Genomic DNA, 18,872 nt, shown 5'->3' on the forward strand with positions numbered 1-18,872 from the left:
TGAAACTTGAACCTCAAATTAAAATAATTCCATTCAATAGAACAAAAATAAATAGTTGCTAATTGCAGTACTAAAATTACTCATTTGTGCAATAGCAGAAATTGAAATTTTCGCAAACAGCCTGCGTAAATAATTATATCTGGAAAGACACATTTTGAAGTTGGTTCTCTCTACCAGGATTTCATTCTATTATATTGTAACAGAAAATTTTCCACAAAATTCTACAAAGTCAAAGGATTCAGTGTAGTGGATGTATAATGACACAGTCTTTAGGTTCAATGACAAATAATAATACTTATGCAATAAGAAAACACGGACATAGACGACAAAAATACAGCATCAACATATATAAAAACAGTATTAGCAACAAACAGCAGCATACTATTTGTTAATCAGTAGTAAGCAACCACAACAACACACAAAGCAGCTAACATAACACATCAAGAAGAGACTTCTCATAACTATTCACATTGGTCCCTACAAACGTCTGCAATTAATTACTGACTTCTGGCTTTAGCTATTGGCTTGACTTTCAACTCTGTACTATACAACTGGCTACTTTGCATACGATTCGATGCTGCTTCAATTCTTGATTCCAAAGCTAAATTCACTAATAGCTTGCTCCACTCAACGCTTGCATTTTTCTGGACTGGTTCCAACTTATTCGCCGCTGATACCACATTGAATAACTATACGATTGACTCTGGCTTGGTATGCCGGCCTTTTATAGCTTCATAAGCAAAGTATGGAAATTTCTGGAAGGATCAACATAATTCGCCTCCAGTTGGTCCTATTGGTAAACTTCCTGAAGATTCCAGAATCTTCCATTTTATCGCCAAATTCGCCAAGTTGCTAAATGGTCACCAAGTTTGTCGCAAAGCCCGGGGGTCATTGATCCGACGTCCATTCAACATCCAATAGAGCTGTCCATAAAACTCTTTTTCTTACGATGGAACTAACTAGGATGGGAAACAACATTTTTGATTCGTAACATTACTCACATTGAATTATAATAAAAGCAGTTTGTCTAAGACAGAGAATAATGTAAAATATAATATTTAGAATTTATGAAAAAAGAAAAAAGAAGAAGATTGAAGTTTGTTAAGACTTCTTACCTATAATGTTCCTGACTGCAAAGGCAAGGACGAAGGGGAAAGAAGCTTGTTGCCTATCGACATTGTAGCGGCTGATGCAAGCCACAAACAGCAGACTGGACAGCCTGACTGTTCCCATGAAGAGACCAAAGAGGGAGCAACAGGCCGTAATGGCCACTCCGCCATTAATAGTATCTTGAGAGATCCCCATATGTGTTTCAGTTTCGACTCCCAAAAATTATAAAATGATTCTAAACAAAAATAGTAAAGATTATTCGTATTGAACCGTTACATCAGTTGTTTATTTGGATAATAGCTTTTAGATTATCATTAGAAAAATTTTTAACTTCATCTTAAATCAATGATTTCACACATAAAAAATAATGGAAAAATATATCCCCACCTTTTAAATTGATTCGACTAAAAGAATTTTTTAACTGAGCCACCTATGGCAAAACTTATTTTTCTTATTTCAGGTTCGAAACGAATGTATATATTCTACCACACCTATATACAATAGATCAGTGGAGGACTGCTAAGATTCCAAAGATTAGCTGAACAAGAGAAATGGTACAATTGTACACACGAGAAAAAAAATATGTAGGTGTATTTTAAAAGAGTAACTTGGACGTGCTAATAAAACAACAAAATAAAAGGATGTATTGCGCAATTAAATTTTTCCTACTATCCTAAACTAATATCAAGATTAAAGGAATAAAACAACTGTGATCTTTAAAAATCTCAAAATTGTAATTAAAGAATAAAACTTTCAATAATAAGTTTTCTTTTATCATTTCTTTATAGATTTTACAATAAAATATACAGATATGTTTCACATTTTTCGAATCACAGAAATCTCTAGAAAATTTCTGAATGCCTAGAATGCCTGATCTAGAATCTCTGAAAATATCTGAATCTAAGATGAAAGAAAAGAAAGAAAACAAAAGAAAAGGAGAATTAAACTTATACCGACTTTTAATCCATTTCAATTCAAGTTTCAGTTCAAAAACAGTTTTAATGAAAGAGAAGCTTAGAATTTTTATTTTATAGTGGATGGTAGGTCCGATTTAAGATTAAAATCTATTTTCCAAAGCTGTGCTTTTTCTTTTCTGATGATTTCTCACGAAATGCTGACTATTTTTTTCTTACTGTTCTAAAAATCATTTATTGCCATTTCTATTCTTGTAGAAATTGAAGAAAATGAACGTTTGGCGAATTTTGGAAGTTTTGCATGATTTTGTTGGAAAATGGCGACAAATTGCACATTAATTTTAAGTCTTATTGGAAGGTGTTGTATCATGAGATTATCTGCATTGTCCTATAATTTAGCGTGTGTCATAAAATGACAACTTATAGTCGCTCATGTAACTACCTGAAAATCTGGCCCTTTCATAATATATTTTTGTACTATTAATCATAAATCGATGGAAATATCGATGTTTCAATTAAGCGTTTAAATCTATCATTGAAGTTGTAATAAAATTCACTGAAAATATCAAATCGATGGGGACAAGAAGACAAGAAGATGTCCGTTTCTGAACAGTTTGTTATCCTCTTAATACTATACCATATTTGATTATCACAAATTAATTTGTGAAAATTATTATAGAAAGTCTCATGTACATTGGCAGAGTATATAAAGAATAAAAAAAAAAATTCTAACTTGAACTGCACCTTAGATGTAAATATATAGTGATATTAAAAGTAAATTCTATTAAAAATATTTGATAATAAATTCTATTAAAATATTTGAAATTTTATGAATTAAAAACCTTACGAATATTCAAATCAAAACTAATTATTAAAAAAGAATCAAAACAAATAGAAGTTTATTAAGAAAAAAAAAAACTTAATGCAAAATACAAAAAAAAAAAAAATGATAAAAAATGATATTAGCAATAATTCCAATTCGCCCACATGAAGAAATAAGGAATCAGCATAAATATAAAAGAATAAAAATTGCAGACCTCAGCTCATTGACTTTTTTACAATTCAATATAAAGTAATAAAAATAAAAGGTAAAGATTACAATCCCATGATTCCATAACTAATTTTTATTCATACGAGGCTTTATTGAATCTTAACCTAAACAGAAGTTAGCATTTGCAAATCCGATAATGACGTAGATAAAAATGGTGGGAAGGACGTTTTTAAACTCCGCCCAACGTTGCTAACTTATTTTATAATGGATATGAAGCCATTTTGACTGACATGTTTTCTACCACGCCTTCTACATCTGGTTCCTTTAATCTATAACTGGTAAACCATCTAATTCTTTTACCATGAAATGAAGCAAAACCCTTTTTGAAAACTTGTTGCTTACTCATTGTTAATTTGTGATTTTGATTATTCCATTAGATTTTTTATATTAATTTTTGGTTCCAAATTCGAACCATATTTCAGAAAATAAGTCCCTTTTTTCTACAGCTACAACACAGTTTATTTCTTCCTTTAATTTTGATTAATCTTGAAATTGGCATGACTTAACAAACATTGTGAATGGCAGGAGGTGGTAAGCGCATAAATCAAATGTTCGAAAGAAGACAATCAAATTCAAAAATCAGATTCATCAGCGAACGAACGATACTGTGGATGTTAAGTATATTATTTCGGTTTTAATAAGTCAACCGTTTAAATTACTTTTTTTTATATAATTTATTTCATTTAAAAGTATTTTATGGCAAAAAAAAATCTGTATAAATGTTTTAAAATTTCTCTTTATACAATTCAGTTTTCTAGACAATCTACCTTTTTTAAGAATAATTATTTATTTTATTTAACAATTTAAAATTATTTCGGTGCATTAATAGGCGTTTTCTCAATAAAATTAACGAATATTTTGAGAATAAAGAAATTAATGAAAACTTTAATAAACAAAAACATTAACATCTTTCTAATTATTTTAAAATTAAATACAGCTAAAAGTAACTATGGTAAGGATGTATTTTTATAAAATTGTTACCTTCTGACTTATATAGGTTGGTTATTGCTGTAAATAATATCTGGCTTGTTATGAGCGGGATTCATTATAATACTAGCTATCTTTGATGATCAATTTATTTGTCAGGAATATTGAGTGGGTTTAATTTCCATTCCATCTCTTGCGCATCATTTTGATGTTTGATTCTATCAAAAAATATTTTTAAACTTCAAATTAAGATTAAGACCCGTGTTATTTATTTTACGCCTATTAAGAACCATATTATTTATTTTGCACAAATTAAAAGCCGTTTTATTTTAATATTCATATACACGTCTATATAAAAGAAATAAAAAGAAAGAAAGAAAAGTGTAAAAGAATCTTCCTGATGGACAAAATCTTACTACAACATAGTTTTATTAAAAAAATGACAGAATCTATTTTCTGATATTCACGGTACTTCTACGCTCATATTTTTTTCCAGTGTCCTTTGGAGACTATCTTGTTCGCCGGAGACATGGGTTATATTTAATTTTAGCTAAATAGTTTAAGTGAAGCTACATGTCCTTGGCTTCGCCATATTGTCAAATACAAAAGCCATGTTATTTTGTCTTGCATGTGTTTTGTTCACTGTGTACATGCACTTTTCTAACAGAGGTCAACCACATGCCATAATGGCACTATTAAGAACATAAATGTGGGATTCATCTATCTTCTGAATTTCGAAATATCGCATATTCACTTTTTTTTATTCGTCTTGTAAACAAAATAGACAAATATTAAATAACACCCTTCTTTCTTAGTTTTTAGCAGTGGAAGACAATCACTCGATAAAAATATTTGATGAAACAATGAAACCGATTTTTAGTCCATAGATACTAATGTAATCTATTATTGGAAATCAGGCATATATATAATGCACATTCTGACCCTCTAAAGTACATAAATGCAAAATTTTGCAGCTCTTGGGCAAACAATCTGTTCCGTAGAGCGCAAACTTACTACAAACATTCATCTTTACTATTACAAACATTCTACAAATATCATCTTCTTATTATTATATACTAAAAACTACTACTTCTGCAAACATTCATCTTTATTATAAGTAGGTAAAGAGAGAGACAAAATTCCCAACGTAAGTTAAAATCAAAAGTTAACTGTGACGCTGAACGCTTTGCTCAAAATCAGTTAACGAGCAAATACAGGATGTTTCATACTGAATATGACAAAAAGAATAGTATAGTACGAATTCTGTGATTGCTTGATATAGCCGAAACAAATTTATTCTGAAACTATAATTATACAAGTTTAATCTGGGAGCAACGGGAAATTTTTCCAGTAAGAAAATCACCGCTCGAAACCATTAGGAGAAAACTTACGCTGCCGTTCTTATCCATGCAAGGTAATACATTCTATGATTTGGAACAAGCCAAATTATCTTCGTCAATCGCCACTCAGAGAGATTTTCGTACGGTGTTTGTTAAAGAATCGCAGCATCATCACAACACCAAACGGTGAGTGAAGTAGTTTCAAGACATGGGGTGGTTGTGCAAGAATGCCAGCCCAGGACGACCCGCAAAAACAGAAGTGTTCTTCAAAACCGCTGTAAAAAATTTCTTAAATGGTTTTTTTTAAGAAGTGCCAAAAAATTAACACATCTTACGAGTACCAAATAATATGCTCCAAACAACAATTGGGGGGGGGGGGATCTGATGTGTTGCATCATTAACAGGTGCTATTCTATCACGAGTTTGGCAAAATATCAAGTATCATATAGATATTTATCATGTTACTGGAGGGGCACATATAGAAACTTGAATAATTATAGCTTCATTGTAAATTTAATTTATCAAAATAAATGAATTACAACGTTCATAGGTTACCCTTTATTTTTACCCTATTAAATATGAACCACTCTGTATATAATATTTATGAAGCAAAATGTCAACGCGTCAATTTTTTAAATGTTAATTTTGTTTATATGAAAATATTTTCAAATTTGTGATTCGCATTCGTATTCATGTTCATATTATATTAGAAGCATTGATATCCAAGCTTTCTTTAATAATTATTAAAACAATCAAGTTCAGTACTTGAACTTTGAATTCTATCGATGTGATAGATATGCTTTACCCTCTGACTGCGTAATTTTTTAAAATCACTCTTTAAATGCGATGTTCGCAAATAAATTCAAATATTTTTCAAACAAAGTGAAATGATACATGAAAATAATACGATATAATACAAATCTGTAATCGTAAAAGTAAACTCTCTAAATGCAATAGAAAATGGACCGATTGCCAACCCGCGGAAATTGCGGGATAAACAGCTGGAGGGTTAAGACAGTAAAAGAAATTCTAATCATTAAATTCTAATCAGTACGGTGTTAAAAAGAGACCACAAATTTGTACTAGAAGATAAAAAGCTAAAAAAAGATTCCATTGTCACACTTTAAAATTATGACTTTGAAACTGCGCCCATGATAATGCAATAAAAACTAAGAATTTGAGAAGAGAAATAAAATTTTATTCAACGAATTCAAGTTGATAAGAGACTTATGTTCTAATAGGGTATTAAATTTTGAAAAGACTAAAACATGATACAAAGTTTGTTCAAAAGGATAAGGAAATGCAACAGCTTTAATAGTAAATTACTGGAGACGCATTTATTAAAACTTTTGCTTTTATTCTACATAATAAAAGCAAAAATGAAAATGTCTTATTAAAGTAACATAAGTTTAACAATGGTAACTACGCGCGAATGTTAGATGTGATTAAACATTGAAACAGAAAAAAGAAAAAAAAAATCCAGAAAAAATAAAATCGATCGAAATCTTGTTTAAATTCAATTTGAAAATTTGATTAAAAATCAAATTTTTATTAAAAATTTATGGAAATGGATCTAATGTTACTGAGAAGCTAATTTTCTTAATTTTAAAATAGCGTAAAAATAGTTTTTATGTAATGATTTGTTCGAAGGTTATTGTAGAAAAACGTTAAATAATTTTACCTCATTTCGTTTTCTTTAGAAGGACTTAGAAATCTTTAAATAAGACATTTAATCCTTCTAAATTCTAGGGAAAAGATTTGTGGAATTTTATTTAAATCCATTGAGTGTAAAAGATTCAAAAAATCACAAATATTTATTTATACAGATTTTTGCGCTGAAAGTTTTAAATATGTTTTACCTTAATTTGGTTTTCTAAAAATCATATTTCTAACAAAATGAGATAAGTAAAAGAACTTCTTTTTTTTTTTTTTAATTCCATAGCAATTTTTCTGTCAACTGACAAAAGTCAACATAATAAAATTGCTCATCAACTTGTATAAATTTTAATTAGAAAAAGTAAAAACATTTAATGCCTCAAAAATTACACATTTTTTATTTTCCACCCTCAAAATTAATTCAGATACTCAAAGTCTGGTTTCTGATTTTATTTAAATCATTAAAAGGATACATCAAATAATTTGGTGAGCAAATATTGAAAATTAAATAAAAAGTATCCTTTGTTAAATAAAGGCCTTATCTTTTAAGAAAAAAAAAAAATTAACTTTCAATTTTTGAACAAGAAAAATATTTTAAAAATCCCAGTTATCTTCCATCCACAACAGAATTTTATAATTTGGTAGAAATTATATATAAAAAAAGTTCCGAATTCTCTTTTAAAAAATTGTACATTGCCTAATTTTAAATAAAATAAATAAATATTTTGTCAAAATCTTTAATTTTTATATTTATTAATGTTGTTTCTATTTAATATAAAGATACCGCAATTAAAGATTATATATATTATATAATATAATATATATATAATATAATATAATATATATATAATATAATATAATATATATATAATATAATATATAGTATCTTTATATTAATGTTGTTTCTATTTAATATAAAGATACCACAATTAAAGATAATAATTATAAATTACGCATTATGCTATAGTGAAGCTATTTCGACTGTGGTAATAACTAAAGAGTGATGCGTAATAGTAGTAAAGTAATATACTGTGTACTTAACCCTTACTATTAACTCTCAAATAGACACTTTTCCATGAAAACGAAATATTATACTTTCGGTCAAATAACATGCTGAACCTTAGGATATCCCTGAACTTGAAAATTCACAAGATTTGCATGAAATGTCGCATTTGGTTTTAAAATTTATCAACTGATTATGTTTATCATAGGTAAGTTTTTCTTAATAATTTTGATTTGAAAAAAAAAATGCTAGTATATTTTTTAGCTTGGGAATAGGGCTGAAACTTCAAATAATAATTAAAATTATTTTATATAGAAAAATAGAAACTTTATTTCTTTAAAATTTATTTTATTTTTTGTCAGAAGCTCAAAAATACAACTTGTTGTGAAATGTTATAATAACATTCTTAAAAGTGTTTTAAAAAAACTATGCCCTTTGAAATAAAATATAATCAATTTAAAAATGATTCTGCAATTTTTTGAATAGCTGGCTTTAATAGAATTTGAATCCTGTAACTTTTAACTTTACTCACCATAACAATAAAAATATTTCATGTTCAACGCCTTCTTCTACGGGCTACATATACATAAACAAGAATAAGGGAAAAATTTCATTAATCAAATTTAAAGATGAGTCATTTTCCTTTTTGCATTTTAATACATAATTTTGAGCGAAATAATAAAAAAGGCAATGAATGACAGTATAAAACGGAAACGGAAGTATTATTATTTTATGACTTTTTTACATAATTGAATCATTGTTTCTGCGTTGGACCAATATGAAAATCCAGGTGTTATAGAAAGCCTTTGGCTCAAACGAAACCGTCGTTAAATTTCAAACCAAAGAGATGATATAGAGCAGAGCCAACCATAAACCATAGAGCAGTATCTCAGCTCTATGTTTCAAACCATCAAAAAACATGTATGAGTTTAAATAGGTGAAATTCTGAGAACGCTAGTTTTTCATGTGTAAGTGTTCCAAAACTACCCAATCGAATCCTGCAGTCTTCCTCTTTTTTCACGAATAAATTGGTAATACACACACTTCCCGTTTAATGAGTAATTCGCATAATAAGAAAGCAAATCGTAATAAATAAAATAAAAAACAAAAGCAATGTTTCACAGAACGAGTGACATGGAAACATCGTAATATCACATACAGGAATGGCTTGTATTTAGGGTATTTGTCTGGGTTGAACATTTGTGTTTAGACAATCTTTATTTCTAGATGTAAGAAGCTTTGTCCGGATAGCATTGTTGAATACTTCACAGAGAGTTTAAGAAAGAATCTGCGAGCTTTAATCGTCGAGGTTTGGTTTGGTTATATTAACGTCCCTTTTGAAGCAACACTAGGGCTATTTTGGGACGGACCTCGTAGTTTTGAACCGAGGTCAGATGACGAGGACGACACCTGAGCTCTTAATCGTCGAGATTGTGTGTCTAACCAAGATTATGGGACTAGAGATGGTTAGTAAGAACATCGATGAACTGGTGAAAGAACATGTATAGAACCACCAAAGGAGCTTGTGGAGCTGCATTCTGCGATTCAGCAAAGCCAGTAAAGAAGAAAATGATAGCCTCAGCAGAGCAATAATTTTCCAGTAAATTAAATGAGATGCTGAAAGCATGGAAAATTATTGCATCGTACGTTGAGAAGAATTACCCTAATAAGTGCTTGGTGACGCGTGTTCAGTCATAATGTCATGTCCAATTTTCGCCAAATTTTGAAGTGTCCTAAAGACAAATAATTTTAGACAACTTTTTTGTATAAAAAGTAGGCTTTGTAAATAATAAAATATATTATTATGAATTTGTTGTATTTTTTTGGAATGGAAGACCTTTCCCTATTTTACATGTAATTCTACGAAAAAAAAAATGGTTTCTTTTAACGAAAGTTTCGGTATTAAGATTTGGAAAATAATTATGCTTGTTAAACCAGATTTCACTATACTTCCGTTTCCGTTTCATGTTGCCATTCACTGCATTTTTTTATCATTACATTTACAAATATGAAAGCTACTTATTGATATCTCCTCTTGAAAGATCAATAATTTTGAATTAAATTAATTAAAATTCATTCACTTTCATATTTATATCTGCTTCACTTTGCAATTCTGATGCTTTTTGGGTTTCAAGTTTATAATGATTTCCTTTTTAAACGTGCATTTGAACAAATATCACCGATCTTTTATTTGAAATCATATAATATGGGCACATGAAAACACCTGAAGATTTGTAACTATTGCTTATAGTTTGCAATTTCTGAGAAAGTTTCAAAGACCAGCGAACGGGACAAATTGCTCAGTCTCGTAACTATGAGAGTAGTTTAATATGGCAACTAAAACAAAATAGTACATTTTACTGTGAACAAATAAGTTTAATAAATTTAGAAATATAGAAACAGAATATTTCACTTTATCTACAAACTTAGCTTATCTTTAATTACGAATCATACAACTATAAAAAATGACGAAACAGAAAAAAAAACGCAGTTATTTTTGATGAAAAGTAAATTCAGTAAGAAAGGTCTTCGATAATAAAAGAAATATTATGATTTCTGGAGGGATTTCCTTTACATGGCTAATCAGAAAAATGTCAGCAATTTTTATTTTATTATTATGATAAGGCCGTAAGAAAGATAAAGAGTTTTTATTTAACAAATTGTTGATATGATTCGAGGAATTCAAATGCTGTAAAAATGCACAATATATCTTTTCAAGCGGAGTTTTTGTGAGGCTCTTTCTTTAAATATTTTTCCATTGCATCTAACCAATAATACATGCTATGACTATTTATAATAGATAATAAATTTAAATCGAACTTTTAATTCATTTAACCGACAAGACATATCTCCTTCTCGTTCTCTAGTTGGCACTTCCAAGCAAAATTGTTTCATTCATTTGAATTTACACTGCCCAGAAGTGCATACTGTTCATTCACGGATTCGAAAACTCTGCATACATGCGTCAAGATAGGAGTGACAGAAAGATAAAAAGAAAAGATGTTTACATTTAACAATACAGTGAACTCGGACTTATTTGCGGACTTAGAAAATGTAAAAGTTGTGGAGAACTCGTAATATCGTGGAAAAAGAATTCTAATTCCTAATAAAATACTTTAGAACAATTTTTATTTATTGTAAACTTTAAGCTATGATGAATAGATAGATTTCTGTTCATAAAATTTGAAAATTCACTTTTTTTAAAAGTAATAATAATTTTCTATGTTAAGACACTTTTTTTATTTACTATTGAATTTTTATAACATTAAAAAAGGCAATTAATCCAGGTCACATTTAATGGCATTATATAAACTTCGAGCAACTCCAGAGAGAATTTTTACAACTAGAACTTACCAGATAAACAGTCAATACGGAATTTTGAGTTAAAACAAAACGAAATAAAACATTTTCAACATGAATCTGAGTGTTGTGTCAGAAAAGACACGACACTCATATTCATGTGGGGGAAAAATTGAACAAAAATGTGTCTAATGAAACAGAAATCACTGTCTAAGAATTCCGGAAATGCTCTCATTCTTCGTATCTCATTCCTATGCGAGGTAAAATCGTTGTAAAAGTGGTAGTCTCGGGATACTGAAACGAACTTTTAGTATCTTCATATGGCTACTTGCAACGACCCGTATTACAAACAAGAAGTTCCAGGCTGCAATACAAATAATTGTATAAACAAATTCGCTTTTTTTATTTTCTGGTTCCGAATTATAAAAAAAGAAAAAGTGCTGAAATCGACGAAACAATTCAAACCCGAGATTTGGATGAATCATTATGATTCAGACTTCCCTGATTTAGAAAAACAATTTTTTGGTTTGGAGCTAGATGAATGAAATTTTACATACAGCTTTTATACCATATTTGCTATCAAATTTTGAGCAAACTTCATTCAGAGGAAGTCTATCTATCCGGTTGTGCGAATATAAATTAACATAATAATTACAAAACGAAGAGTTAGATGCATAAAATTCAGTACATAGATTTATCATCTATAGAGTAGACACCTATTAAATTTTGATCCAAACTCAGAGAGGGGTTTACCGTCTATAGGTCTATACTTTTAGATGCATATAAATGTGTTAACTCAAAAACGCAATGACTTAAATATATTAAATTTGGTTTGTGTCTTTGAGTACAGTTGTAGTTTTTTTCATCAAATTTTGATTTCAATCGTTTGGGAAAACGTGTCTATAAACCATATTCCTTTTTTGGGTACTGTTAACCGCAAGCCGGACATTAATCGCTAAAAAAATTGCCAAGGATCACACCATAGAGTCAGCAGAAATTCTAAATTCGGGCTAAAGGTTAATATTTCGTAGCTATTGTATGATAATACCATGCAAAACATTCTCAAGGATACTGCCTTCATAAGAAAGTACGCGAGACAATTTTGGGGAGATCATTTCCGCTGGTTAGGATTCTTTTATTTGTTTGTAAATAAAACTCAAAAACGGTTTGAGTTAGAAGGGTTTAGTATGTGATCTGTACCTCAAATTTCTAGATTTCTGTTAAATTTTAAAAGAAATCTATTCTCAGGAAGTTGCCCTATTTGTTCAAGTGCAAGGGAATATGTTAACTTCAAAGCATATAGAGCTAGATAGATAAAATTTGGCTTTCTAAAGAGTAGATTCCTATTACATTTTGAATAAAATCCATCAACGAATTCCCTCCTTGTCAATTTGCACATTCACATGTAAATGCAATAACCCGATGCCGGAACGACTTAAACAATTCAAATTTGGTATACGATTTAGTTTCTAAAATTGTAATTCAATGTCGAATTTTGTTTTTAATCAATAGAATATAGGCATTCAAAATAAATAATCATTTTTTTCCTATATCAAGAAACACATATCATTCATATACGAGACTCTGAAAATAACAATCAGAGCATTGGAGACGTTTGCGATTTGATGTGGGAAGGAACATAAAATGTTTTTTTAGCATCGAGAAAATATCCGGGAGATCTTTCCCGCTGATTATTATGAAAATGAAAATATAATGAATAAAAATAGTAAACGATATGTGCATAATGTAATCAAATAATTTTATAAGAAATGCAAAATGAATGATACACGTATAGTCTGAATTATTTCTTGAGTATTCATATTATAATAATTATACAATGATATAATTTTAACAATAATAATTCTGTTGTCTCATAATCATTCAAAATAAATTATTACACATAAATATCATTATCTAATTCGTTTCACGGGCTTACTATTATCCAGGGCGAGGAGGTTCCCAATATGTTTTTAAAAAATGCCCTTTTGTATATTTAGATTTCTTGTTCTCAAAATTCTATGGCATACACCATTAGAGAAGGTAATGGCTGAGAACAGAATCCATTTACTTTTGAAATTTTCGAATTGCGGTGTTAAGCCGCAATAATAAAATGACATAATAATAATAATAATGACATAATAAAGTTTTGATAATAATTTTACATATGTAATTTATCTAAACAATTTAAAACTTACGCAAATGAGACATCTTAAAATAGATAACTACGTTACAAAATCGATTTTTTTATGTGCAAAAAACGAATTTTTTTTATAAAATATTTTTGATATTTGAACAATTGGCTTTATAAAACTGTTTTTCTTTTTAAGTTTATTTTTCGCAATATACACTGACTTCTGTATTTGCATGTGTTTAATGCTATTTTTAATCTTTAAAAGCTACTTCGGAAATTCTAATCTTTGATAAAATTTTCTTACGAAAAACTTCATAAATTAAAATCTAATGAATGTTTTTTTGTTGAAATATAATATAACAATTTCTCAATATGCTCTGTAGTTCTTGAACTAGAGAATAAGTAATCCGCTCATTTAGTAGTAGTTTATAGTTGTTTTAATGATTCAGAATGTGAAAAAAAAAATTGAAAATTTCATTTTATTTTTCAAATGAAACCCATTACTTAAAGAATGGATAGGAACATGGTTTATTTTTTAGTTCAGGAATTAAATAATATATTTCTTAAGCTATTTCAAATTTTAATCAATTTATTTCGTAAACCTCTAAACAAAAGGATTTTTGTTTTATAACTCATTTTAGTCAATAAAAAAAGTCCTTTTTTTAAATTTTTTTAAAAACCTTTTATTTACTTAACTAATATATTTCGGTTTCCTAGATGTCTTTCCAATTCTTTTTATGCAAAAATTTAAAAAAAAAAATGTAAGTATTTTAGAGCGTTTTTAAAAAAATTCTACAAACCTTATGTAAATTCCCAAAATTCATCTTAGAACTTAAATTAAAATTCTGAATTATGCTTAACCTTTGAATAGATTTAAAGATAAGAATTACTTACGAAACATTCGACTGATGATTCGGTCATGAACGGTACATTTCACCAGTGAACTCTAGAACAAAGTATATGTTCAACTACGTTGATCTTTTTATGCAAGTTTTTATTCGAGGTCGTCTGTATCAGATAACTTTTCAACGCTTTCCAGTTTTAGCAAATGGCAACACCTCTTTTGATATCATCTCCCTTCACCTTTAAAATAAGAAGCATTAATATGTTCATCGTCTTAAAGTAGGCGTAGTGGGAATAAATTTTAATAGCAAATAAACGGTGGTATTGGCACAGAAAACATTCTCTGGTGCAGAGGTTGATAGAGGAACACCTTCGTTATGTAGAAGTTAATCGCTGCTATGCACGCCAAAGCAATAATCTGATCCTTAATAAAAATGCAGGTCATTGTCGCTAATTTGAGTTCCTTTAAAACGGATAGTTTGATCAATGCTAACTTTTTGTAAAAGTGATTTACGAACCAGGAAAAAGAAAAGTCTTAATTCAAGGGAAGCTGGAAACTTTTATAATCTCTTCATGAACCAGTAAAAGAAAAAAAAAAAAAAATGAAGTTTTGATCCATTTTCTGATTATGCTGCAGGTGAGGTGTCCCCATAATAACGATTTTTTTTGTTTTGTTTTTTCATCGATAACTCATCAACGACGAAGTTCTCAGAAATCTTTGTTACTTTATAAATTGAAATACATAACATTCTGTCTCGAACGAGTACTTTATTTTTGTAATTAAATAAAGTATTATAAGTATTTGGAAGCTGGCGTCCTGGTCTAGGGGTAGCGTGTCTTTCTCGTGATCTAGGCGTTCTGAGTTCGAGACCTGGTTCGGGCATGGTTGTTCTCTTCCTTGTGTTGTCTCTGTGAGGTGCGTGAATGAGCTCCCCCCCCCTGTAAAAAGGGGTTGTGCTAGCAAGTTTGTGTGTGCTGTCTTCGTTTGAGCTAGAAGTTAGACTTGTGCTCAGGGCTCTTTACCCTCAGAAGCTACTGCACAAAATTTGGCTTAAAATAGTCACACGACAAAAAAAAAAAAAAAAAAAAAAAAAAGTATTTGGGGGAAAAAAAAAAAGAAGGATGGTCCACTCCAAAACTTTCTTTCATATTCCTTAATAAAGGTGAGTTCGAGTTTTAAACGCATTTTCTCCTAACCGATTGAATCAAAATTTGACATAGCAATTACAGTTACAAAATCCCCTACTAAATTTAATATATTCAAGTCATTGTAATTCTGAATTATCGAGTTTATATGCTTTTGAAAGTAAAGACCGACAGGCGTTCAAGTCTTTGTTGGATTTTGCTCAAAATTTAAACGGAGTTAACAATATACAATTTTAAATCTATGTACCAAATTTTATCCATCAAGTTATCTCCGTTTTAGTTATCGTGTTAATTTATACACGAACAGCTGGACAGACAAACTTCCTTTGAATAGATTTTGCCCAAAATTTATTTTTAAAAAATCTACAAATTTCATGCAAAAACATACATCAATTTTCATTCGTCTAATTCAAAGAGTTTTTAAGTTGTCTTTATCATAGACAAATATTCTACAAATTTGGAGGGAGGGTCTAAAACATGGAGGTTCGTCAGAATCAATAAGTTTGAATTTTTCATGATTACAATACTTTATACTTCGTATATACGAAAAAGTATAAACGTCAATTTTATATCTTTTAAAATAAAAATTATATATAAAAATAATATTATATAAAAAATATCCCTAATAAAATATAAAAAATATCCCTATTTAAGATATATAATGCAGTATCAAATTTTATATCTTTCTATCTTTGAACAAAGAGACAACAATTTTTATTGACTATTTTCACTTAAAAGCGTACGAACTAAGTATCTATCAATTTTGTGTCTAAAAAAATACAAGAATTTGGTGGATCAGTGGACTTTGAAATACACATTTACATTATCACGCAAACATTAATATCGCTATTTAAAAAGTTGATTCCGACAAAGTAATTTGTATTTTTTGGGTATTTATCTTTATCGAGCTGTTCCAAAATTTTCTTGAGAGAATTATTCCGAAATTGAACGAATAAAAAAATACGCACATATACGTCCGGTTCAATTTCGTTGATAATTGCTACAAGGCCCATAATAACTCGTTCATGGTAAATGAAGTTCGTTTTCAAATAAATTTATTATTTGAATCATTAAATCAGTTAGTTAAAAATATTTTTTAAGCACAAACACACTTTTATTAGTGAGTTTTAAAATAGATATTTTTTAAAATAATTTTTTCCTTTTTATTCCATATATAATATTTATAAATATTTATAAATTACACAAAATATTTTATAAATATTTTGGAATCTTCAACCCTTTCACTTCTCGTCTGGCTGAAACCGGCCATGCAAATTCTGACGAGCCGGTTCCAGCCAGTTTCAGTTACGAATGAAGGGTACAGGGTGTAAAACGAGTTATCAGCAAGGATATCGTTGTACATCCTGCACCTCTCATTTGAAACAGAGATCGACCCGAAACCGGTAGATCAATGTCGAATGGTCGACAGTGGTCGAATTAAGCTGAAGTAATTGTAAAACGGTAAAATGGTTCTTCTTCTATGGCATCTCAAAAAGTAATAACTAAACAATGAATTGATAATCAAATTTTGAAAACCTTAAAATAACGTATTATCATCGACAATAGTGCAGAAGTGTAAACAAAAACATCGCGAATTCTATAGCATCATCAATAATGAGGGAGGAGGATTGATTAAAAGTCGGTTTTACAAATATAATATATAAATTTGTTTGAAGAAATGCTATTGTTTTTTCTTCAGGGTATTGTTTTATATCCTTCAGTCATTTTACTTCCCGTTATTCGGGAAAAAAAAAATCAATTCTTGGAATATAAAAGTTGTCGATCAGTGTATTAGACCCGAATTAGTTTAGAATTCAAAAGTGACTTGTTGCGACATAAATCGTAAATATTTTATTTAAAAGTAGCTAACGATTATTTTAATAATTATAAATTTTATTTTGTCAATAGTTGTAAAATTCAGATTGGCAACAGTGATATTTTTTTGGAACTTTTAATTTTTTATTTAAAAAAACGATGCTAGAATTTTGAATGAAAATAAGTTGATGTAAATTTGATAATATTATCTATAATGTAATAAGATTTAGTTTTATAGTAAGTTTGTCTGCATTTTATTTTTGTTGACGCACGAACACAACAGACTTATGAAATGCTTGCTCAAACATAAATAACCTATAATATAAAATATACTTTTCTTACACATGATATGGTGATATCTAAACCATTCACAGAGTGAGATATTCAATTAGGGCAAATGTTAAAAGAAAATCATGAAAAGAGTTTTATTTAAGAGATATAAATATGTGAAAAGTGAATGTAGTACAGCTCAATATCATGTTGAGATATGATCTTGTGGTTTCAGTGAAAGCTTCTTTCAGCTTTACGTCATGTTATGTACCTGTCTGTGTAACTGTACCACTGAACAAATGGAAGCCGGAATCTTTAAATCAGTCGGAATAATAAGATTGGAGAAATAAAACTGGATAGCTCTAATATCGTGCAATAAAATTGTATTACTTGAATTATCACCACATTAAAACTTATTCAAAAACCTCAATCCATTTGTAGTTTGCCGCAGTTTATTTCGTGATATAAATTACATCAACAACTGAGTGCTTTGGATCTTTAAATATGTCAGTTATTAATACATTTCATTTGAAAACTTGTCAGTGAAGTTTTAATATATATTTTCTGATGCATCATGAGTACTGTAAGACAATAATGGTAAAATGAATGGTTCCTGATGAAATTCGTAAAATTTGAAAATGAGCTTTCTGATTTTTTTTAAAAATTGAAGCTGAAATGTCAATAATGAAAAAAACTGATTGCAGAGTTGTATATGGTTGGTTTCAATCAATTTCATTTCCGTAATTTCGTATGTATACCGTGGTGGCCAAAATTGGGGAAACTTTTGAAAATTTTAATGTTTTCTAAATTTGTATGCTTATAGAAAATGTAACGTTTCACAAAACGCAAACTCTTGCATAGAATTTTAAAGAGAATTTAGTGTTGATTTCAATACGAAAATCAAAATTCAAATATTTGCAATAGAAAAAAAGTTGAGTGGTAATAATTATCGAGATACATTAGATGCTGATAACTGCAGTGAGTTATCAGTACTTAGTAGGTTAGCCTTTATTTTTTTATTACAGCTTCACACTGACGTTTTATTGAGTTGATGAGAATTTTAAGCTCTTCCTTCGTTATTTCATGATGCAGGAAGCAATCATAACCTCAATTATTTCTCTTTTATTTGATGAACGTTTCATATATACACGAGTTTTCAAACGGTGCCATAAGTTCTCAATAGTTTTGAGGTCAGGACTGTTTTCTGGCCATCATAACAATTCAATGATCTTTGTTCTAAAGTACTCTTTCAATATTTTGCTGTGTGGCAAGGAGCTGAATCTTGCTGAAAAATAAATGATACATTTATGGGAAAGAGATCACTATGGAAGGTGTAAGTTTTGGCTCTAAAAAATTTTAGATGTAT

General features: G+C 29.1%; 1 protein-coding gene across 1 annotated transcript in view; it reads right to left on the reverse strand.

Moving 5' to 3' along the window:
• Nucleotides 1–14,522, reverse strand: part of LOC129988035 (monocarboxylate transporter 12-B-like) — a 28,726-nt gene extending 14,204 nt beyond the window's left edge. The window contains exons 1-2 of the mRNA XM_056096121.1: nucleotides 14,327–14,522; nucleotides 1,116–1,345 (exon numbers count right to left, since the gene is read on the reverse strand). Of these exons, the coding sequence (XP_055952096.1) occupies nucleotides 1,116–1,305 (190 nt within the window). The 5' untranslated portion in view covers nucleotides 1,306–1,345; nucleotides 14,327–14,522. The remainder of the gene's footprint in view (nucleotides 1–1,115; nucleotides 1,346–14,326) is intronic.
• Nucleotides 14,523–18,872: the final 4,350 nt, after the last annotated feature.

The sequence above is a fragment of the Argiope bruennichi genome, chromosome 10 (assembly GCF_947563725.1).
Source record: "Argiope bruennichi chromosome 10, qqArgBrue1.1, whole genome shotgun sequence".
NCBI lineage: Eukaryota > Metazoa > Arthropoda > Arachnida > Araneae > Araneidae > Argiope > Argiope bruennichi.